This window comes from Dipodomys merriami, unplaced genomic scaffold (assembly GCF_024711535.1).
Source record: "Dipodomys merriami isolate MVZ:Mamm:240054 unplaced genomic scaffold, mDipMer1.0.p SCAF_21, whole genome shotgun sequence".
In the NCBI taxonomy this organism is placed as follows: domain Eukaryota; kingdom Metazoa; phylum Chordata; class Mammalia; order Rodentia; family Heteromyidae; genus Dipodomys; species Dipodomys merriami.
This window is the reverse complement of record NW_027203493.1, coordinates 3,035,444-3,060,512: the sequence shown is the minus strand read 5'-3', so window position 1 is coordinate 3,060,512 and position 25,069 is coordinate 3,035,444. Positions and strand designations below refer to the sequence as shown.

Below are 25,069 nucleotides of genomic sequence, written 5' to 3'. Positions count from 1 at the left end.
ATAGGTTAGGTGTTCGACATTTAAAGAAATGCCAGAGCTGTTTTTTTTTTCCCCAAAGTAAATATATCACTTAGCATCCTCCCCAACAATGCTAGCAGCATACAACAATTCCTCACACTCAGCCTGGCTAGACTTTGCTTTTTAGATTGTAGTAAGAACAGATAACATGACATGTACTGTTAGTCCTTCTTAGGGGCATGCTACATGTTGTTAACTATAAGGAAAAACATCGAATGACAGAACTCTGCTCTAGAGTTATTCATCTTGCATAACCAAAACTTCACATATGTTGAACAACAATTCTGTGTGTGTGTGTGTTCTATCTCACAGTAACCACCACTCTACTTGATTTGATTCTGTAAGTTTACCTATTTTAGATACTTTATATAAGTGAAATCTACAGTTTTTGTCTTTCTGTGGCTGGCTTATTTCACTTAGTGTGATTTTCTTTAGGTTCATACATACTGTTGCATACAGAAGGATTTTCTTCTTTTTTTTTTTAAAATATGAGGTTGATTCTGTGGTATATACAAGGCATCTTACTCATTTCGTCTGTTCATTCTTCTACCTCTCCCCCCACTGCAAGTACCCATTTCTTGGCATTTATTTTGTTAGGCTTTGACTTAGTCTTTCTAAATAATTAATCTAATTGCATTCTCCATAGAGTCTATTATACTTCAGTCAATTCATTTATAACCACTTGGGTACCACCTACTATGTTTACTTGTAGATTTACACATTTTAGCTGTATTTCTCTGGTTCTGGCTTACTTCACTTAATAGAATTTTTTCATGTGAGAATGTTAAAAGGAGTGACATTGATCAAGAGGTGCTGAATTCATAAACTGCTCTGTTGAATGGTAACTCTTTCACACAACTACTTAAAGAAAATAAAAACATCGGGCTGGGAAGGTGGCTCAGTGGTAGAGTGCTTGCCATGCATGCATGAGGCCCTGAGTTCGATTCCTCAGCACCACATAAGCAGAAAAAGCCGTAAGTGGTGCTGTGGCTCAAGTGGTAGAGCACTAGCCTTGAGCTGAAGAGCTGAGGGACAGAGCCCAGGCCCAGAGTACAGGCACCATGACTGGCAAAAAAAAAAAAAAAAAAAAAAAAGGAAAGAAAAGAAAATAAAAACATATTAAAAATGTAAGGTGAACTTGTATTCCACAATGTGCCCATAACACATTTCCTTTATCCCCCCACTCTTATAGACACCTAGGTTGTTTCTGTATCTTGGTCATTGTGAAGACTGTAGCCATAATTGTAGAGCGTGGATATCTCTTTGAGATATTAACTTCAATTCTCTTGGATATAGACTTTGAAGATGGATAGTTGGGTCATGGGGGTTCTTCTGTTTTCAGTTCTTTTGAGGAAATTCCATGTTCCAAAGTATCTTCACCATCTTACATTCTACTAAAAATGTACAAGGGATCTACTTTCTCCATTGCCTCACAAACATTTATGTTTCTTATTCTGTATTAGCTTTAAGTGGACATCCAGACAAGAAGCTATGAAATGGCATTTCTTGGCTTTAATTTATATTTCCCTGGTGATTAATGATATAATGCTCCTTTTCATGAACCTCTTAGCCATGTAGGGATCTTTTTTTGGAGAAATGTCTATTTAGGACTTTGGCTCATTTAAACCATTTTATGTGTAAAGACATTTAATGAAGGTTTAAATAGTACAGTATAGTTACTTCTGCTTATTTGTGAAAAGTCAGTTGTTTGCATAAGTGTGAACCTATTTTTGGACTATATTCAGTTATTTTTTCAGGTAACAAATTACCACTAATATCAGTTTTTACTATCAAATCATCCAAATGCATAGACATTAAAATCTATATGATATGTTTGTGTTTGTGGTGTCTTAGCTTTTAACTATTATCATTATTAAGACATATTAATTGCATGATTAATGGGTTGCACTGTGACATTCCCATACATGCATATATCCTCATTTGACCATGTCTATTCTCCTCCTTTCTTTTGCCCTCCCATTCTTCTTTCCCTCTTCCAACTCCATCCTTTCTCCCTTCCTGATAGTTCTTCTTCTACTTTATGAAAAGTTTCCATGTATAAAAGAAAATATACAATGCTTGTGCCTGACTTTTTTGAGACAGGTTTTCATTGTGCTGCCCAGGCTGACCACAAACTCGAGATCCTCTTGTCTCCCCCTCTTAAGTAGTTGGGATTACAAGTGTGTGCCAGCACACCCGGCTTCTTTCAGCTCTAACATTCCATTTGTCTAATTTTACAACAGTACCACACTGTCTTGAATCCTAATATGTTGAAACATCAGATAGCACTGGTTCTTCTACTTCATTCATTATTACAATGACTTCAGTTAATCTAGGCCCTTTGAATCAAATGAGTTTTAAAATCAGTTTGTTAAGTTTGGAATTTTGATTGTAATTGCAATGATGAATGGAAGTGAAGAGAGTACAAATCCTTGTCTTAGTTTTGATCTATGGGAATACAGTAATTTTTTTTCACCATTCAGTATGCTGCATTTTCACAGATGCCTTTAATATTACAACAGTTCTCTCTTTTTAAAAAATTCTGTCAGTCATAGGGCTTGAACTCAGGCCCTGGGCAGTGTCTCTGAGTTCTTTTGCTCAAATGTTGTGCTCAACCACTTTGAACCACAGCTCTACTTTCAGTTTTCTAGTAGTTAGGATTTTATGGACCTTTCCTGCCTGATGGGCTGGCTTTGAATTATGATCTATGATTACAGGCATGAGCCATCAGCACCTGGCACAACAGCTCCTTTTAGTTCCTAGTTTGCCAAGAGTTTTTTTTTCTTTAAGTTGAGAATAGCGTTTGGATTTTTTTTGGGGGGGGGGATCTGGTCGTGGGGCTTGAACTCTGGGCCTGGGCGCTGTCCCTCAGCTCTTCAGCTCAAGGCTAGAGCTCTACCACTTTGAGCCACAGCGCCACTTCTGGCTTTTTTTCTTTTTGCTTATGTGGTGCTGAGGAATGGAACCCAGGGCCTCATGCATGTAAGGCAAGCGCTCTACCACTGAGCCTCCTTCCCAGCCCCAGCATTTGGATTCTTGTCATAAGGTTTTATGCATTTACTGAGAGGATCATATACTTTCATTTAGTCATATTTTGACTATCACTCTTTATTTTGGGAGTGTTAAATAATTCTTACATTTCTGGGAATAAACCACATTTGGCCATAGTATTATTTATTCACTTTACTTCCTAAGTATACAAGAGATGATATTAATCATTCTTGCATGATTAAAATTGTCACATACAGTGTTGCCTAAAGGTGTTTGATGATTTTACTTTATAGAATTTTGGATAAACACAAATAGTTGTACATATATATGAATCCATTGTGGTATTTCAGCACTTACTTACAATATGTACCTATCAAATGAAGGAAAGTAATGTTTCCATTTTCACATTATTACTTTGCATTTGGATCCTTCAAGCTTCTGTCTTCTAGTTCTTCATATAATATAGGTAATTGTGAATTTTAAGTGTCCCCCCCCCCTGAGACAGAGTCTCACTGTATAGTTCTACCTAGCCCCAAATTTATAATCCTGTTGTGTCAGCCTACTGATTGCTGGGATTGCAGGCTTGTGACACTTGACTCAGATGAAGTTGACACCCTGAATCATTTAGAATCTTATGGAAAAGAAAATTAGGGAGATAGAAAGACATAAACCAGCAGAAGGAGGAAAGAGACAAAGAAAAAATATAAGATGCTTACATCCTTTTTTTTTATTGTGAAAATTCTGTACAGAGGGGTTACAATTACATGGGCAAGATAATGAGTACATTTCTTATCAAGCATTATAGCCTCCTCCTTTCTTTCCCCTTCCCATCCTTTCCCATCTTCCTCCCGCCCCCCACTGAATCCTCCTCCTCTTCCCCCCCCAACAAAGTTGTAAAGTTTGTTTTCGACATAACGACTTGTACATCTCATTGTTGCAATGGGTCCACCTGTATCCCTAGTTAAACGATTTGTTCCCTCCACAAATTATACCAACATCAAATACAGTGAAAGCAGGGGTTATACCATGGAGGAGGGACATACAAAGCAACAAAGAAATCATCTTATAAATATGTTAGAAACAATCCCATGAAAGAAAAAGAAAACATTTGAATACTTAGCTTGGGGCTCATTTTGCCTAACATCAACTTATCTGACCTTTTCTGTTTGTCTCAGACATATACTAGTTATTGCAAATAAGGGAAACCATGGTTGCATCCTTTCATAGACCTATTCTGATCAAATCAGTTCCATTTTTTTCAACCTTGACCTTTTAGGACTGCTTGTCAGTCAGCTAGAGGTGATAGCAGATCAGGGAGTCTGCTCTCAGGAGTTACAGTTTGGCTCTGATTGTATTTGAAACAGTTGATATCTTCCTTTTTTATAGGAAAAATCACTTTCCCCTGTGTCTTCCTGGGCACCTATTTATTCTATTATTAAATATTGGGGTTTCCTGGGGCTTTGTCTAACACTCTTTCTCTAAAGTCACTCCTCAGATAATTGTATTGTCCCATGACTTAAAAGACTTAAACTATTTTTTGTGTATTGGGCTTGGGATTTGAACTCGGGGCCTGGACATTGTCCCTGAGCTTTTGTGCTCAAGGCGAGTAGAGCCACAGCTCCACTTCCAGCTTTTTGGTGGATAATTTGATTTTAGTCTCCTGAGTAGTTAGGATTACCGAAGTGGGCCACCAGATCCAGCAATACTTAAATATTTCATTAAACCAAAACTGTTTGCCATGGCCTGTAAGACTAAACTTGGATAGATTCCCAACAACCTTCCTGGCTGTGGTTACTTGCCTTCTCTACATTAACTTTGCTCTAGTCTTGTCTATTTTCTATTCCTTGAGCATGCCAAACCCTTCACCACACAAATATCTTTTAATTCACTCTTCTTTTGTCTTGAAATGTGCCTCAAGATCTTCTTTTGAGAGATCTGAAGATCTTCACTCCTTGTCTTATTTGTTTTACCGTTCAAAGGCCTGAGAGAGTCATTCCCGACTCCTGGACCATCCTATATAATGTAGACATCCTACCTCACTCTGTCCCTAGCCCTGCTTTATCTGCCCGTATGACTCTTCATGCTTCCTAAACATAAGCTCATCCATTTAGTTCTATGTTCAGTGTCTTAGGCACTAACAAACACCAAGAAGGCAACTATAAAAAGCTTAATTTCCTTTGTACTCTTACTAGGTCCTCAATTTTTATTTTGTGTAGCAGATAAAATAGGAATATTTGCTGGCATTTTATATATTTTGTTTTATAAGTCATTCCTACCCAATATGAAGAAGTTTGGGTGTTTTTGGACATATATCTTAACATTTGTGTTAGCTACGGTTAGATGGCAGAAGTTTCTCTGGATGAATTGATAAATCACAAATTGTTTTTCAGACATGGCTTGGGAAAGACCAAGCAAAAGACAAAATTCAATTGAGTGCATTTTGTATAGAATCTGTATTGCTTTCATTCTCTTTTTTTGTTGTTGTTTTTAATGTACTCAGTATGTATAACTTGAATAATTGTACCTTGAGAGCAGATGGCAGAAGATAAATTTTCTCAAACATGTAAGATATATTACTCATTTCAAAATTTTCTTTTCTAAATAAAGATGGTTTCTGTACAATAATTTACAATGCCATAAATACAGGAAATATGGTTTTTCAATATTTTTATTAGCATACATTTATAGCCCAAGGGGTTTTCATTGTACTATAATTACATAGATGTGTACAGTGTTCTTTGAGCAAGTTGATAAACTTGCTCATCTGACTGCTTTCATAAAAAATGACATCAAGCCGGGCGCTGGTGGCTCACGCCTGTAATCCTAGCTACTCAGGAGGCTGAGATCTGAGGATCACGGTTCAAAGCCAGCCCGGGCAGGAAAGACCGTGAGACTCCTATCTCCAATAAACCACCAGAAAACCGGAAGTGGCGCTGTAGCTCAAGTGGTAGAGTGCTTGCCTTGAGCTGAAGAGCTGAGGGACAGCGCCCAGGCCCAGAGTTCAAGCCTCACGACCGACAAAAAAAAAAAAAAAAAAAAAAAATGACATCAATAATTGACCAAATATTGTTTTTGCTTATCAAGTATTTAAAAAATCAGATAGAATTATTTTTATATTCTGTCTTCTCTCTTTGGGAGACCATTGAAGTCATAAACAACGAGTTATTCATTGTTTTATTTTTAGTGATTGTAAACATTTATTCCTTTCCTTGTAGCCTCTATTAATAATACAAAGGAGTTCGTTGTGTCATGAACATGCATATATGTATACAATGTACCTTGTTCAAATTTATCCCTTCCATGACATTTCTTATCTCCTACCCTTCTTTTTTTCAAAACTACTTTTTAGTGGCTTTCATTATTCTATTGTCATATAGCACATAGGCCATGTTTAGCTCCATCCCTTCATTCTTTTAATCCCAGGATCAGACATAGAGAGTGTTAAAAGGAAGGTTTGTTGAAAATGACAGTGGGGAACAATTCAGAGATATGTAAGCATCTGGGCACGGATGTATATCTTTCTTCTTATGAAAAATCTATGAAGGTCTTCATAAAATCCTGTGAATGTTTTTTTAATCCGTGGTCTTCTATGCCGTAATACTAACTCTAATTTACTTTCTCAGGCAAAGTTGCAATTTGCATGCAAATCTATTTCTGGACAAATAAGTCAGAAATAAGTCACTGCAGATAAAGTTGCACCTGCCAGTCTTCTATAAGTCAGAAGTAATGGAAGACCAGGACAGGCCCACAGAAATATAAATCAGCTCAACTAAAACCTTCTGATTATAACCCTATGTAGTTTCATAATGTAGGTGCCAGATTCCTTCGCTGGACATTCTGGGTCATTAGATCCAGGATGGACTTTGAGAGGACTCTGGTAAAGCCTGCTTTGCAGTATTTTATTTCTTCAGCCAGAGGAAAGCCTAAGAGTTTGAACTTTTGTTGATTTCTCCTTGCGATTACCACAATTTTTGAATGACCAATTATTGCTGAGATTCAGCTAGCCTAGCAAAAGGGTGTTAGTTACATATCTCTGAAAAGGGCTATGTAACTATAGAATATAATGCCCAAGCCCAGACCTAAAGTGTCTCTGACCTAAGGTGGCTTGTGACCATGCAGCATTCTATCTTGGCCATGTATATCCCAACTATTCAATAACCAGGAAATTATGAGACATCCTTGTACTGCCACTGTGAATGCTTTGTGTATCCTTTCTTGGTTTAGTAACATTGAGTTGTGTGACTTATTACAAATAGGAACCTCACTTCACTGAAGTAGAAGAAACACAAAAGTAACTTCAGGATTTGAGGATGTGAATTTTGAAAAAAATTCTCCCCCCCCCCCCCCAAATTTGGATGCCCACCTTCAATTAGAAGCTAGTGGTCTAGGCCAATGAACTCATTTTTAGATAAGAAAATATGCTTCAGAGTTAGGCTAACATGTTTGTAGTCTCCACAGCTATTTGGAGACGGAATCAGGACTGTATCTTCTGCATGTACACTTCTGTGGATTTTCACTAAAATAATTGAAGTCATCCATGAGGCTAAGTGAAATGAACCCCAAGATATGGACACAAGAGGTCTGTCTTTGTTGTTGTTGTTTCTAATGTACTGTGTGATTTTGTTTCCTTTGTATGTTCTTCCCACTATGGTATATCCCCTGTTGTCACTGTACTTTATTTTGGTACCCTGCATCTTGCATATACATTTGTCTACTTTGGGGGAGGGGAAGGGGAATAACAGAACACTGAAACAAGGACACAGGAGGACCCATTGCAACAATGATACCCACAAGACAGTATATTGGAAATGCACTTTACAACTTTGGCGGGGGGGGGGGGGGAGGGAACTGTCGGAGGGAAGGGATAACAACAAAGGAGAGGTAACAACGCTGGACAGGAAATGTACTCATTACCTAACTCATGTAACTGTAACCCTCTCTACAGTATCTTTACAATAAAATACAATTTAAAAAAGAATTGAAGACATCTGGAATTATATTTTCCAGAGTGTATTTGGTACAACACTAGCTCCATCAACCACTCGGTGATAAATTAGGTTCTATGTGATTGAGTAAGTTTAGTTTTGAGCACAGAGGCATACCTTATTATCCCCAACTGCAGGCTTTGAGAACTTGTTTAATTAAGACCATTTTTCTTTATTTAACTCAGAATTGTTTGAAAGTAGGAATACTTATTTTTGCAAGTATTAAATCTTTCATTGAAAAGGGCCAAGGCAAAATAAGCTTCGAGCAAAGCTGACCTAGATAAGTATAGATTGAATAAAGAATTAACAATAAGTATCTTCAAAGCTGTAAAAAGGTAGACTGTAGGCACTACTTGCACCTATTTTTGTCTGTGTCATAAACAATTTGCACAAACATTGGTATTAGAACAGATTAGCATCCAAGTGTCTGCTATTGTAATGACTTAATAATGGCAATTAGGGATCCTCTTTCTAACACTAGAGCAACATAGGAAAGCACCAACCCTTCAGAGGCTGGCATATGAGAAAGTGGATGTCTATCAGAACTATGCCACAAACGTTGAGCTGAATCAACCACTTAGTAATGCAGATTCAAGAAACGCAGATGCTCCTGCCATCAAAGGGAAGAGTGTTTCTTTACTATGAGCTTTCTCAGGGCACCTTTCATGTCTTTATTCCTCAGGCTGTAGATGAAAGGGTTCATCAGGGGTGTGACCACAGTGAACAGTACTGCGCCAATCTTATCTGTGTTCTCAGGGTGAGCGGACAAGGGGAAAAAGTAAACCCCTACAATGGTCCCATAGAAGAGCAACACAACTGTCAGGTGAGAGCTGCAGGTGGAGAAGGCCTTCCACTTTCCCTCTTTGGATGAGATTCTCAGCGTAGCCCTGATGATGCAGATGTAGGAGAAGAGGATGAGAGCAAAGGGGAAGGTAATGACTGATAAGCCCACAATAAATAACACCAGCTCATTCACCATCTTGTCTGAGCAGGACAGTTTGAGCAGAGGGGCTAAGTCACAGAAGAAGTGTGGGAGAATGTTTCTGTCACAGAAGATCAACTGAATGAACAGAAGGGTGTGAGTCAGGGCAACAATATTACTGAGGAACCACGGGATGAGTGTAAGCAAAAGGCAGAGCCTCGGATGCATGATAATGGTATAGTGAAGAGGGTTGCAGATAGCCACAAAGCGATCATAGGCCATGACGCCCAAGAGGAAGTTGTCAATGACAACAAACACAATTGAAAAGTACATCTGTGTGACGCAGCTCTTGTAGGAGATGGATTGACTCTTGGTCTGAATGTTCACCAGCATTTTGGGGACTGAGGTGGAAATGGAAGAAACATCAGCAAAGGATAGGTTGGCCAGAAAAAGGTACATGGGTGTGTGAAGGTTCGAATCAAAACCAATGGCTAGAATGATGACCCCATTCCCAACTACAGTGACCAAGTACATACCCAGGAAAAGCACAAAGAGTAGTTCCTGCATCTCAACCTGAGAGGAGAGTCCCAGGAGGATGAATTCAGAGATGGTTTGGTTTCCCTGACGCATATGTCTCCTAATCTGCAGAAGAAAACACAGTCTTCAGATCCCCACTAGAAAACCCAAATAGCACTACTCAGCTGCATCCACTTCAGGAGGACACATTTGTTATACTGAACAGGAATGAACTGCTACTTAGTAAGTACGACTTCTGAATACACTATTAACTCAGCAGTGCAGAGAATCAGAATTGCCTTAGGAAGAAAACAAACGATATGATACTTCTCAGTGAATGTATCTTAAACTTTCAGCTCTGAATGTGATTTTCATAGTTGGTTCAAAATGTTGTTTACTTCAAATTGAGAGCCTCAAGAGAGGTGGATCTTATATTGTAAAATTGTTAAGTATGCCAGCAGGAATTAAATAAAAATAAATCGTTAGAACTAGCCCAGGATACCCTTCAATGGATGAATGGATCAAGAAAATGTGACATATATATGTATATATACATACACACATATATCTACACATATATGTGTGCAATATGCGCACACATATATAACATAGCACAAACATATATATTGAAGTTTTACTCATCCATCTGGAAGAATAATATTATATCATTTGCAGAGAAATGTATGGGCCTGGAAAAAATTCTGGTAAGTAAGTCAGGCTTAATAGAAAGGACCCATGTTTTCTTTCATATGTGGGAGTTAGATCTAACATATATATGTGTGTGTGTGTGTGTGTGTGTGTGTGTGTGTGTGTGTGTGTGTGTGTATGTGTGTGTGCACATGCATAAACATACACGGGATCATAGGAATAGGCACACAAACATATCATACCAAGTATGGTACATGCAGGGGAGTAGTTCAATGGGGTAACTCCTTTGAACAACTTACATTCTTAGCAAAATGAATACCAGGAAGCTGTAACTTGAGGTTGTCTGGGGATTGAGGATAAAGGCAAAAGGGTGAATAAATGAAGAAAGGAGGAAAAGGTGATAATATTCAATATATATATATATATATATATATATTATGTGAAAGTGGAGTTGGAAAAATTAAGGGGATGGGTGGGGTTGGGAGAGCTTGGGGAGAATGATGAAAGAAATGACATTGATCAAGATGCATTCTTCTCATAAACTGACATGTTGAATTGACACGCCTTTGTACAACTACTTAACTATAAGTTAACAAGGAATTTTTTGTCTTTTCTTTTTTTAAAGAAGAAGTATTCTAGAGGAATTGAATGGTGAAGAGAAGAGTACACCTTTGACCTGCTAGGCCCCAGACATTCCAAAGTGGTGTCCTGGATGTTAAGTGTTGCCCTCAAGGAATACTGAAGAGAAAAAGATCATTTCCATGGCTGAGTAAGAGACCCTGGAGAGGTTTGTGTCAGGAGAGATTTGTTTAAGCAGAGATTTGATAGAGTCCAGTCCTACCCCGCGAGGCCTCAGTTATAGCCCTTTGTCCTTCCAAATGCCCTCTGTCACTGGGCTTGGAAATCCCACTTCTTCTGGTCACTTTTTTGGGGGGAGGCAGTACACCTTTATTAAGGTCATCACCCCTTCCATCAGTCTCTACTATCTCTCTAAGTCTTCATCAGCCTTGTGGGCTTTTGAGCATCAGTTCCTTACCTCATCTTCTGGTTCCATCTATCCCAGCCCCCAGTAGTCTCATTCAGATTGTTGTGAGTCCAAGGTGGCTGCTTAGTGGGTTTGATCAGTTTTAAGTTACAAAGTGCTCAGGCCTCTCTGACAGTAAAATTTCTGGAAGTTAGGGAATCTAGATACAGAAGCTTTCTTGTGCTTACCAGGGTGGCAGAGGGCTGAGAGCAGCTTTCCTGTGCTGCTCAGAGTTGGACTCTTCTTCCAAGCACCAGTGTGTCACGATGTCTGACTCTCATGGGACATTTATCTCCTCCCAAGTCCTTAGGGATGGCATCCCTAGAGTGTTTTCTTCAAGACAAACACTTATTTTTCACCTCCTAGTGTCAATGAGGTAAATGGGGAATAGATAGCCCTGCTTTTTGCTTCCTTTGTTTTGTCTTTAGGTGCTACTCATGTTCTTTTTGCAAGTTAGGTAATTATCCAACAGATTAGAGGTCTCTGCAAGATTAAATAGATGTCACTGTTGGAATGGCGTCTCTGTGGTGATTTAGTGCCCAGGAAAGTATTATAGTCTGAGTTTCTAGTAGTGCCAAAAATTATTGAAATAATATTGAGTGAGTGGTCCCCAATGCACAGAGAAATCTGGAAGAGTAGATCTGAAATGGACAGGGCAGGTAGGTTGTACAGCCACAAGTAACATTTCCCTTCCTCTAATGTCTTCACATGCCTTGTAATGTGGTGAGCCATTTCTCACCCGAACCAAGAATATTCATCCTTTCCTCAACAGGAAGAAACTCAATGTACTTTTGGGCTTACTCAAACTTTTATTAATATTAGTCACTTAATTAGTCACTTAAATCTTACTTAGAATCTAGTATGAATTCCACTCTATCTGATAATAGTATTTTCAGATCAACTTAATGTACTCATTACCTTGTTCACGTAACTGTAATCCCTCTGTACAGCACTTTTTTTTTTTTTTTGGTTGGTCATGGGGCTTGAACTCTGGGTTTGGGTGCTGTCCCTGCACTCTTCAGCTCAAGGCAAGTGCGCTACTGCTTGAGCCACAGCACCACTTCCAGTTTTCTAGTGTTTTTTTTTTTTTAATTGGAGATAAGAGTCTCACGGACTTGCCTGCCCAGGCTGGCTTTGAACCACGATCCTCAGATCTCAGCCTCCTGAGTAGCTAGGATTACAGCTGTGAGCCACCGGCGCCCGGCTAGCATTTTTTACAGTAAAAAACATACACCACAGAAACCTAACTGTAACTCTACGAATAGCTGAACCGGATTCCAAACCAGTCAAATCAGGCATTAAAGCATGTAATCTCTCTCCAAAAAAAATTAAAACTTGTTGGATCACTATCTACTTTAAGTCTGTTTCATGAACATGAATCTGAATTTTAACACTTAACCTTAAGATTTCTGTCATTTGACATGTGAATTTAAGGGATTCACGTACATAGGGCCACTGACATACTGGGTTTATGCTTCCTACCTAATATATTATTTTTTTCATATTTTTTCTTGACTGTTTCTACAGTGGTGGAGCTTAATTCTCTTTGATACCTGGCATCAAAATACATCTGTGCTATTTTCCTTTTTCTTTTTGGTTGGTCATGGGGCCTGAACTCTGGGCCTGAGTGTTATCCCTGAGCATTTCAGCTCAAGGCTAGCATTCTACCACTTGAGCCACAGCACCACTCCTGGCTTTTTCTGCTTATGTGGTACTGAGGAATCAAACCAAGGGCCTCATGCATGTAAGGCAAGCACTCTACTACTGAGCCACCTTCTCAGATCCCCATCTGGGCTATTTTTAATCTACCAGTATTTAAAACATATTTTTTATTTTATGGAAATAGAATGATGATACCATATAATAATTTTTTCAAAAGAGAAAGAGAATAAGAAAGAGTAATAGAGAGAGTGAATTTGATCAAAGTATACTATATGTATGTATGGAAAAAAATCTCACAATGAAGGCTTTTGTACAAAGAATATATGCTAATATAAATAAAAAATATTTTAAGAAGATATATAAACACAATTTTATAACATTTATCAGCTATTATTTGTAAACTATACTTTAAACAAGAAGAAATAGAGTGATTACCATATGTCTTCTCCTACCCTGTATCATTCATGTATGTTCAAAGTCAATTTGAATTTAAATTTCAGATAGTAATAGTTTAAAATATATAACTTGCATTTTATATACCTTCCCTTGCTAATTGCATTAAATGATGAAAACATATGTTAATATTCACTGGAGCCAGAAATTCTAAATATGTCATTTCTAACTACTGTTTCTCACATTTTATGTCTGCTTTCACAAGACTAGAAGGGCTTTGTAAAATCTTCTGAGACCAGCTGAGTTTGATCTGTTTTAATGATGAATAATGAATAATAACTGAGACTTCTTCTATTTTGGCCTAAGCATTACATGGAATATATATATATATATGTGTGTGTGTGTGTGTGTGTGTATTCACATACACACATACATCATACATGTATATACATGTATATATATGTATTCTTATACATTGTATATTTTATAAGAATATATATTCTTTTATTTTGTGTGGGTACTGGATCTTGAACTCAGGGATTAGGTAGACATTGTCCCTTAATTTTTTCACTCAAAACTGGCACTGTATCATGTGAGCCACAACTCCATTTCCAGCTTTTTAGTGATTAATTGGAGATAAGAGTCTCACAGACTTTCCTGCTCAGGCTGGCCTCGAACCATAACTCTCAAATCTTGTTTTTTTAATTCTTTTTTTTTAAATTGTGAAAATACTGAACAGAGGGGTTACAATTACATGGGCAAGATAATGAGTACATTTCTTATCAAGATTGTAGCCTCCTCCTTTGTTTACCCTTCCCATCCCTTCCCACCTCTTCCTACCCCCCTCATTCCTCCCAAAGTTGTAACGTTCATTTTCAACATAACGACTTGTACATCTCATTGTTGCAATGGGTCCACCTGTATCCCTAGTTAAACGATTTGTTTTTCCCCTTTCCCTCCACAAATTATACTGACATCAAATACAGTGAAAGCAGGTGTTATACTATGGGGGAGGGACATACAAAGCAACAAAGAAATAATCTTATAAATATGTTAGAAACAATCACACGAAAGAAAAAAACATTTGAATTCATATCTTAGTGTTCATTTCCTTAACATCAACTTATCTGACCTTTTCTGCTTGACTCAGACATATACTAGTTATTGCAAATAAGGGAAATCATGGGACCTATGTTTCTTTGGCCTGGCTTACTTCACTTAATATAATTTTTCCCAAGTCTTTCCATTTCCTAACAAATGGGGCAATGCCATTCTTTCTGATGGAGACATAGAATTCCATTGTGTATATATACCACATTTTCTTGATCCATTCATCTACTGAGGGGCATCTGAGTTGGTTCCATATCTTAGCTATAGTAAATAATGCTGCAATAAACATAGTCGTGCTGGGAAGCTTTGGTGTGGTCTTGTTTGTGATCATTTGGGTAAATGCCCAAAAGTGGGATTGCTGGGTCATAGGGGAGCTCTATGTGGAGTCTTTTGAGGAACCTCCATACTGTTTTCCAAAGTGGTTGAACAAATTTGCACTCCCACCAACAATGCAGTAGGGTTCCCTTCTGTCCACATCCCCTCCAGCATCTGTTGTTATTAGAGTTCTTGATTTTAGCCATTCTAACTGGGGTGAGGTGGTAGTGGTATCTCAATGTTATTTTGATTTGCATTTCTTTTATGGCTAGAGAGGTTGAGCATTTCTTCATGTGTCTATTGGCCATCCTTTTTTCCTTTTCAAAGAGGTTTCTCTTTAAGTCTCTAGCCCACTTATTTATCGGGCAGTTGTTTCTTTGAAGATTTGTTGTTGGGGATTTAATTTTTTGAGTTCCAGGTATATTTTAGATATGAGAACCTTGTCTGTTGTATGTCTAGTGAAGATCTTCTCCCAATCCATAGGCTTTCTATTGATCTTGCTAGCTATGTCCTTTGCTATGCAGAAGCTCTGCAATTTCATACAGTCCCATTTGTCCAACGTTTCTTTTATTTGCATAACTCTCAAATCTTAGCCTTCTGAATAGCTAAGATTACAGGTGTGAGCCACCAGTACCCAGCTGGCAAATTATTATTAAGGACAGACTCACATTGTAAATATTCTTCATGAAGGGATGGGGAGGCAGTAGTTTGAATTAGGTAGATTTTCAAAAAGTAAGGCAAAGACACAGGGAAGAAAAAGGGGAAGAAACATAACAACTTGCCATGGTTTGTCTTTTTCTATGTTACCTGGAAGCTAGGTTGTTATTGGGGAGGGGTAATTATTTTCTCAAGGAAGAATCATTGATAGGCATTTTTGTCACATAATCTGAATCATGATTTAGTGTGATTTCATTCAGTGCTCTAATTCCAGAATTATAATCCAACTCATAATAATGGAATAACTTTCCATTAGCATACAGAAGCTCTTTGTGCTCATTGCAACATCAGTTATAATAAACAAGATACTGAATCAATATAAATGTCCATCAATGGATGAATGTGTAGAGAAAAATGCCAATAAGATACCATAGAATACCACTCAGCTCTAAAGGTAAGGAAATATAGCCGTTTGTAAACACATTGAGCAAATTTTGGAGACCATTATGTTAAGAAAAATAAGCTAGGAACAGAAAAACAATAAAATGGCTAAGAAAATAGATATATTGAATGTTTTCAAATACAAAACACAAGAATCTGAAGTAAATCTGATGTTCGGTAGGTTATTTGACCATTCAAAAATGGAGAGTAAGGCTGGGAAGGTGGCTCCGTGGTACAGTACTTGCCTTGCATGCATGAGGCCCTGGGTTCAATTCCTTAGCACCACATAAGCAGAAAAAGCCAAAAGTGGCACTGTGGCTCAAGTGGTAGAGTGCTAGCCTAGAGCTGAAGAGCTCAGGGACAGTGCCCAGGCCCAGAGTTCAGTCCTCATGACTGACAAAAAAACAAAAAACAAAACCAAAAAACCAACAAAAAATGGAGAGTAATATGTGTTACCTATAAATATGTAGGATTTTTACTTGTCAGTTTAAAAAGTGAGTAAAAAGCCAGGTCTTGGTGTCTCATGCCTGTAATCCTAGTTACTCAGGAGGCTGAAACTTAAGAATCACAGTTCACAACCAGCCTGGACAGGAAAGTCTGAGAGAACCTTATCTCCAGTTAACCACTGAAAAGCTGGAAGTGGAACTGTGGCTCATGTGGTAGAACAAAAAGCTCAGAAACAACATCCAGACACTGAGTGCCAGCCCCGCCCGGGACTAGCACACAGACATAGATGCAGATACTGACACACACACACATACACACACACACACACACACACACACACACTCAAAGAAAAATGAAAAGAGAAATGCAGGAAAAAGGAAAAAAAGAATTCACTCTGTGGAATTTACATAGGAACATCACTGGGAGAAGCCAATAATTCAGGTTGAAAGGATCAAGTAGCCAATAACACCTTCTTTTCAATAGATTAACATTTTATACTCTTTCTTTTGAGTTATAAGTTAACTTCCTCTTATGAAAGGAGAAATAGTTGTAAACTTCTCTTGGTACTTCAGACAAACCCTAATCTAATATGCAGATGAGTGCTCTCTGATGTCATGACATGACTGAGCCTGGATAGGTTGATGAAAAAACCTGCCAACCAGGGAGTATTATTTTTCTTCTCCAGCATTTCTAACAATCTTAAATCTATGTCTGTCTCCAGAATAAATAATACTTTTTAGTTCTTTTTTTTCTAAATTCTCAAATGGGATAAGCTTAAAAATCAAATTGCATGGAAAGAAGTTCTGTAGGAAGTATCTAAAGTGGCTGCTAAAGCCTTTGTGATATTATATATTTGTAATCCCAGAATGAGGGAAGCTAAGGCACAAGCATTCTAAGTTCAAGACCAGTCTGAGCTATGAAGTGAAAAGACTGATTTTGGGCCAATGATTGCAGAGGTTTTGGTTCACTGTCAATCAGCTGTGTTGTTTTAGGGATATGGTGAGCCTGAACATCAGGATGGAGAGCATGTGGTGGAACAAAGCACCTTATATAATCATGGAAGATAGGAAGGAGAAAAGGAATATAGGGGCCAGGGAAAGATGTCTAAAAATCAATGACCCCAATGACCTACTTTCTCCCGCTAAGCTCCACCTTCTAAAATTTTCAGCATTACCTCACATAGCACCACCTGCTGGAGACCAGGCATTGATACATGAGACCATATGAAACATTTTATATTCAGGCCAAACAAGTACCATTTTTTAGAGTGGTAGAATCTCTCTACCACCTGACTTCTTAGGCTGCTGGGATTACTGTAGTTATCTTCAGAATTCATATTCATTCCCATTTTTTCCTATAGAGTCCAAGTTCCTGAAGATTTCCAGTGTTGTATCTAAGCAGATCTTCTTCAGAGAAGAAACTAAGGAAGCACACTCCTGTGGAGTCATATTGACAGCCACAGAGCAAAGGTCTTTAACTATAGCCACACAAATCAGGAAATGTGTGTGTGTGATTAAAATCACACATATAATCATATGCATATAATCAAAGGAAATTCATACTTGAAAACAGGAAGTGAAAATGTCATTGATTTGACAAGAAATCATATTGCATGTGGAAAACCAAAACTACCCAAAAGCTGTTGCACTAGTAAATGAATCTGACAGTTACAGGCTACCAAATAGATAGCCCAAAGTAAAACAGCATGGCTCCATGACATCTAGTGAATTATCTGAGTAGAAATCAAGAAAGCAATATCATACACCATAGTTCATAAAACTGCTGGAGAAGTTTTTCACAAACTGTAAAGTTTCTACAATGCAAGTTATAAAATATTGTTCAAAAATTGAATTTGACACCAGAAAATGGAAAAAAAAGTCTTCTATCCATGGATAGGAAGAATGAATATTATGGAAATGTGTGTGCTACTCAAAGTAATCCGCAAATTCAGGGCAGTGTTTACAAAATTAAAAAAAGTGACCATCATCACAGAACTAGGAAAATTAGTCTTAAATTTTCATGAAACAACCAAAGTCATTTCTGAATAGAATGCAGCAAGAGGCACTAAACTCTCTGACTACAAATAACTGCAATGATGCAGTAACCGACACATCATTGTCCTGGAGTAGATGCGGATACATACACAAGAGTGACACAGTAAAGAGAGTAGATACGAACCTACATGTGTACAGCCAGTGTGCTTTAGAAAGTGTTGTCATTTATTGGGAAATGGAAGCAAGTGGAGATCATCATGGTAAGTGTGATAAGCCAAGCTCAGAAAGACAAATATCAAGTCTTTTCACTCATATATATATATGTGTGTATACACATACTCATATATATGTATATACACATATGCATATATATGTATTTTTATATATTCTAGATTTAAAAAGGGATCAAATGACATATTTGTGAAAGAAAGACCCTTTGAAAGAAGGAGAGCAAAAGGACACAATGAAAAGTGGTGAATGCCACAGAAGTCCATATATATGCAAATATATATGGACTTAATATATACTTATATATATTAATATATATTTATATATGGACTTAATATATATTTGCATATATATGGAGTTAATATGCAAATAACCTAATGAAGCTCAACAGAATCTAAGAAGGAAGGGAAGAGGGGAATAGTTAAGAAGACATAATAGAGGGCTGGGAAGGTGGCTCAGTGGTAGAGTGTTTGCCTTGCAGGCCTGAGGCCCTGAGTTCGATTCCTCAGCACCACATAAGCAAAAACAAAAAAGCCGGAAGTGGCGCTGTGGCTCAAGTGGTAGAGCGCTAGCCTTGAGCTGAAGAGCTGAGGGACAGCGCCCAGGCCCAGAGTTCAGGCCCCACGACTGGACCCAAAAAAAAAAAAAAAAAAAAAAGAAGACATAGTAGAGAATGTGAGGGTGATCTGGCTGTGATATTTGTCTATACGACCCCATTGATCACAGGGTTGATTCGGCGGATCTGGCTGGCTCGGCAGGTGTCCCCTTCCTCCCTCACTACTCCATGTGTGTCACTCCAGGAGCTGAGTGCTAGGTTGAAGAGGACAACCATCATCAATAGAGGAGGATTGGTCTTGAGTCAAGGATATATGAGTAGCCGCGCTCCCCTGCTAGAACCTTCAAACAAGCTCTCAAGAAAACGTAATGCAGATGGAGTGAATTTGGCCAAAGTACATTATGTATGTATTGTAAATATCACAATTAATTGACTTGGTACCACATATTTATGCTGGTAATAAAATGAAGTCCACAGATGGCCAAGCCATCTATGAAAAAGTTGTGCTGTATCACTCATTACCAGGGAAATTCAAATCAAAACCACAATGAGTGAGATATCACCTTGTCCCTATAAGAATAACTTTATTAAAATAACAAAGATAGCTGTTGCTCACAAGGGCATGGAGAAAGCATAACCTTTGTAAAATGTTGGGATTTTTAGATTGGAACAAGCTACTGTTGACATTGATAAGGAGGGTATTAAAAATGAAAAATAGCATCACTGTATGATGATAAAAATTCCTCTCCTGAGCCTAAATCCAAAGGTAATGATATTGGCATGTGAGGACGCTTGCATTCATGACCCTCACAGAGCTAGTTCCTAAGCTTAGAAATGAAAAGAAGTCAGCTGTAAATGGATAAAATGTGGTACACAAATCAGACAATACTATTCACCCATCAACATGAATTCAGTGGTGTCATGTGTAACAACAGGAAAGGAACTGAAGATGTCTACACAGGCTAGATATACAGTTGTCAATTGATAGTCCTCATAGGTGGACCTGAATGTTTGAATTCATACAAGTTGGAAGTAGAACATTAGTTGCCAGAGTCTGTGGACAGTAGAGGAAGGGTAATCATGGAAAAGATGATCAATAGGTACTAAAAGACAGAGCTGAGTGAGAAGCTCTATAGTTAAGATAGATGACCTGCCGCAATTCTAGCTACTAGGGAAGCTGAGGATTATAGCTCAAGGCCAGCCAAAAAGTTATAGGTGTGATATTTGCCTCCAGCTATGCAGGAACTAAAAATAGGAGGATCAAAGTCCAGGCTGCCCTGAGCATAGATGCAAGTTTATTAAGAAATAAAAAAGGGGAGAGGCTGGTGTCATTCCAGTGGGAGAATGCCTGCCTAACAAGTGCAAGTCCTGAGTTCAAATGCTAGTACCTGCAAGAAAAAGTGTGATATATTGCACTGCCCCCCAAACTCGAAGTATGGATTTTGGAAGGCTTATCATAATGAAATGGTAACCATATTGGCAGATAGGCATGCTTAAACTTATTTTAACACTACACAACATATATGTACATGGAAAGATCACACAATACCCCATTAATATGCACAAGTACAAGCTTTTCATTTATCACTGAGGACAAATTTAATTTTTTAATAGGTAACAACCATCTTGTTCCCTATAGGCAGGTTAATTGCTTCTTCTCTAAGAAAGCAGGGTGAGGAATGTTAGGTAGTCTCACAGGGGAAATTTCCAGAATGCTAGAAGTCTCTGTATTTCTCTCCAGAGTGCTAGCCTTTGAAATCCCAATATGACTCAAAATGAAATTGCATTATAAGGAACACATCATATGCCTTGCACTTATAGACAACACTTATTATCGAAATGATTGCCATTGTTAGCAAAGATCTTCTCTGACCTGATATTAACTGTGAGCTTTCATCCATGGCCAGAAAAACTATGTAAAGATAAATACCATTTGTACTTCTTCTTAAATGATGTTGTCTATCCACAGGATATTTTATAAATCCTTCTTTTTAAAGTATTTTTATTATCATTAAGGAGTTTTACAAATTGGTTTATAAGTGAAATGAATCTTGATCATACTCTCCATTCCTCCCAACCCATCCCTTCCCCTCGATATTCTTAGTTTCATAGGATATGCCTTGAATATTGTGACTACAATTTCCTCCCTTCCTTTCTTCATTACTTATCATTTACAGATACAATTATGTGAATAGTGTGAGAGGAATATTTTTTATTATTTCTTTTCTTTTAAGTAGGTATACAAAGGGCTTTCAATAAAATATGACAGTTGAAGGGAATGATGTATCTTGGTTAATGTCACCTCTTCGATTGCTCTCCATTGTTCTCCACCACACTTCATTTTCTCACAAGAAGGAGATAAGGGATTGTTCAGGACAAAGAAGGAATTTGTGCTGGCTTCAAGATATTATCCTTGTTAACATTCTTTCCTCTGTTTTCCCTGCCTTACAGAAGTTGGGATCTTTCCGCTGCCCCCAAGAGGGAGCTCCTGTAATAGAATGCATGCAATATTCTACGGCTGACTGTTATTTTTCAGACTGAAGATCCTGAATTGAATGTTGTTTCTCTGCTAGAAAGCTGGTAAGCTTCTCTATTTCATAGACATTTTAGTAAGAAGTGCTATGTATGTAAAAGAAATGGATATGTAAAACTACTATGAATGACTTGAAAATAGAGATATTTCAAACCTAATTCTTTTTTTAATTTTTTATTGTGAAAATACTATAAAGAAGGGTTACAATTACATGGGCAAGATAATGAGTACATTTCTTATCAAGCATTGTAGCCTCCTCCTTTGTTTCCTCTTCCCATCCCTTCCCAGCCTCCCCCTGCCCCCCCCATCCAATCCTCCCCCCACCCAATCCTCCCCCCACCCACCAAAGTTGTAAAGTTCGTCAAACCTAATTCTTAAGTGATGAGCAGAGTCTAGGGTATTAATGTCATAAAAGTCAATTGTTAGATATAAGTAATTCATAGAAAGAATCATACTTCTTTTCTAAACCTATGTATAAACACTTGTGAAGATGATGTTTTGGTTGTAGTGGCTTTATTATGTTCACCATTTATTTAAAGGTGGCATGGAGCAAGGATTGGGGAGTGGAGGATATGTATGGTCAATATACCTTATGTACACAAACTAAAATGGAACAGTAAGCTGGGTGAGATTGGTTTGGAAAGAGAGGGGGGTAAGGAAGAATGACACAGGGTTGAGTTTGATCAAGGTACATTGCATTCATATATGTCCATACCAAAATTAAACTCCCATATACAACTAATTGCTGTGAATAAAAAGCATTAAAATATCAATCATAAGCAAAGAAAAATACCCCAGATGAAATGATTCTCTTCAATGTGAAAAAGGGTCCTAACTGTGATGCTATTTCTGGAACTACTTTTTAAACGTTCACTATTATTCTTTTTTTCTTTTTAATTTTATTTTATTGTAAAGATGTTGTACAGAAGGGTTACAAAAACATGAGTAAGGCAATGAGTACAGTCCTTGTTGATCAATTTTACCCCTTCCCTTGTTGATGTCCCACTAACTATTAGGCTTAGAAAGTGCATTTAACTCTGGAATTTTGTCTTTCTCACATATGTGCATACATATAGAATACCATGCAACTTCAAGTCTAGTTTCCTTACTAATCAAGTAATAATAATAACCATTCCATACAAACACACATACACAAATACTTCATTTATTTATATATCCCTTATTACTGGCTATAGAACTCAATTCATGCTAAAAGACCATGTATCATAAATTGCACAAGTGTAATATCTTCAAGGGGCAGGATCATCAATAGAAGTTGAAGAAGTAAATGTGAGCCAAGAGGATAGTAGTTAGTTTAAGGTGGATATAATTCCTCAGATTTCAAGACAGAAAACAAGAAAAGACAGAACAACTTTCAGTACTGTTACTAAACAAGAATGGAGTCAAATAAAATATTTCCCAACATGGAACTTGCTATCTTAACACATTCGAGAGCTGAAGATGGATTTTCAGTTCTTGGCCTTTGTGATTTGGCTCTGGTATGAGAACAATGAGAGAAAGAATGTGATTAAAGAACAGTAGACTTTTTTTAAACCAAAGTTAACATATGGATATCAAGGAAGAAATTTTTGACAAGTACGGTTCACATGAAATAGCCATTATATCCTTGCAATCAGAACAAACTAAGAAATATGGGAGAGCACAGCTAATCTTAGGGTGGGAGTGTGGAAGAAGAGGCAAATTGTGGAGAGAAGGTGGAAGACTTCAGAGTAAATCTCAACTCTGGCTGCATGTCAACCTCTACTTTGATCAAAGCAGCATAGAGACCATTACCCCCATCCTAACAGCATGATAGCCAGTGCTGTTGGGCCCTGCCTTCCACTCAGTGTTATGTTGCCTTTTATGTATTACCTTGTTTCTTTCTCAGAGTGATCTCATTCATGTCCTCATTGTGCAGCTGGAAATACAATGCTTGGGGAAGAAAGTTACCTCTTGAGCAGTGGTTAAGTATGCCAGAAATCAAAGATGCTATCCTGCATTCAGAAATGACCTCTAAAGGTTGAAGATATCCCCAGCACACCTGCAACCATACCACATTTACTATGCCTACCATTGTGATACATGCATTCAGGAATGAAATCCTTTGACAAGTTAATCAGAAATGTATTGTTTTTCCAACTGCAATAGCAAAAAAGATGGTTAATTGTACATGGGTCACATTTGGCCACAACGATGAACAGAATTGGCCTAGAATGTCACATGTCCAAGCACAGGGCCAGCAGGAGCTGCTGGTTATGAGCAAGGTGGGTGTTTTGGGGGAGGTTTTGGCTATGGAAGTTCCAGATCTATTGAGAAATCATAGACAGTGGCATGTAGTGCAATCAGTTGTATCAGTGTCTTGGCCTCTGGCATTCCTTATTTCTGCTCCTCTGGCCTCAGTGGGTGAACAAGTTGGTTTAGTTGGACCTCTGCTTCATCTTTCTTCTTTTGTGCCTACACATTCGCTTCTTCTTCCTCCTTGATCTTCTGGCCAGTGGTTTCTAAGAAGATGGCACTAAGTCCCCCTCTTTATCACCTTCCTCATCATCTATATCCTCACGCTGGTTGGGAACCTGGGGATGATCCTGTTGATTCTCTTGGACTCTCGTCTCCACACCCCCATGTATGTGTTCCTTGGTCACCTGTCTGTAGTGGATTTGTGTTACTCTACAGCTGTCACTCCAAAGGTCAAGTCTGAGCTCCTTGTAGGAGACCAGGTCATTTCCTACACTGCTTGTGCCATGCAGATGTTCTGCTTTTCAGGCTTTGCTAGTGCAGAAAATTACCTGTTGGTCTCGATGGCCTATGATCGCTATGCAGCAGTGTGCAAACCCCTCCATTATACCACCACCATGACAACCATTGTGTGTGTGCATTTCTGGTCATGGGTTCCTATGCTTGTGGCGGTGTGACTGCTATTATTAACATTGGGAATATATTCAGCCTCTCCTTCTGTAGGTCCCGTGTGGTCCATCATTTCTTCTGTGATATGCCAGCAGTTATGTCTACCTCTTGCTCAGATATACATGTTCATGAGCTCATTCTGATCTATGCGGCCAGCTTCAATATCTTTTTTGGTCTTCTAGTCATCTTAATCTCCTACATCTTCATTTTTCAAAGCATCCAAAAGATGCATTCCATTTCAGGACGTCAGAAAACAATCTCCACCTGTGCCTCTCACTTTACAGCTGTCTCCATATTCTACGGGACGATTATATACATGTACTGAAGGCCCAGCTCCAGTTATTCCATGGACTTTGACAAATTTTCATCTGTGTTTTACACTCTGATCATCCCTGTGCTGAACCCTATGGTCTACAGCCTGAGGAACAAGGAGGTGAAGAGTGCATTCACCAAACTTATTTCCAAGGCGAAGTTATCCTTGTGATTTCTTATTTTAAGGTTTTAGATGTGTAGTATCTGGAATTCTCCCATGGTCTTCTCTGTACTGAGACTCATTTAAATACTACACTATATTATCATATATTCAGTACTAAGATCTTACTGCTGCAATCTATCGCTGCATAAAGGTAACAGTATGTCCAGAAACCTAATACCTGAGTAAGAATGTATATGATATCTTTGAATCTTGTAGAATACCTTATTAACTGTATCAATGTATTCAGCCA

The 25,069-nt window shown here is 38.1% G+C and overlaps 1 protein-coding gene and 1 pseudogene across 1 annotated transcript; one reads left to right on the top strand and one right to left on the bottom strand.

Moving 5' to 3' along the window:
* Positions 1-8,610: 8,610 nt before the first annotated feature.
* LOC138833554 (olfactory receptor 1S1-like) lies at positions 8,611-9,558 on the bottom strand. The gene has a single exon (XM_070031832.1). The coding sequence runs from the start codon at positions 9,544-9,546 to the stop codon at positions 8,611-8,613; it is 936 nt and encodes a 311-aa protein (XP_069887933.1). The 5' UTR covers positions 9,547-9,558.
* An 8,620-nt stretch (positions 9,559-18,178) lies between these two features.
* Positions 18,179-24,828, top strand: LOC138834129 (olfactory receptor 5B3-like; annotated as a pseudogene).
* Positions 24,829-25,069: the final 241 nt, after the last annotated feature.

Coding starts and splice junctions, on each gene's coding strand:
- LOC138833554 (XM_070031832.1), bottom strand. CDS start 9,546: ATGCGTCAGGGAAACCAAACCATCTCTGAATTCATCCTCCTGGGACTC.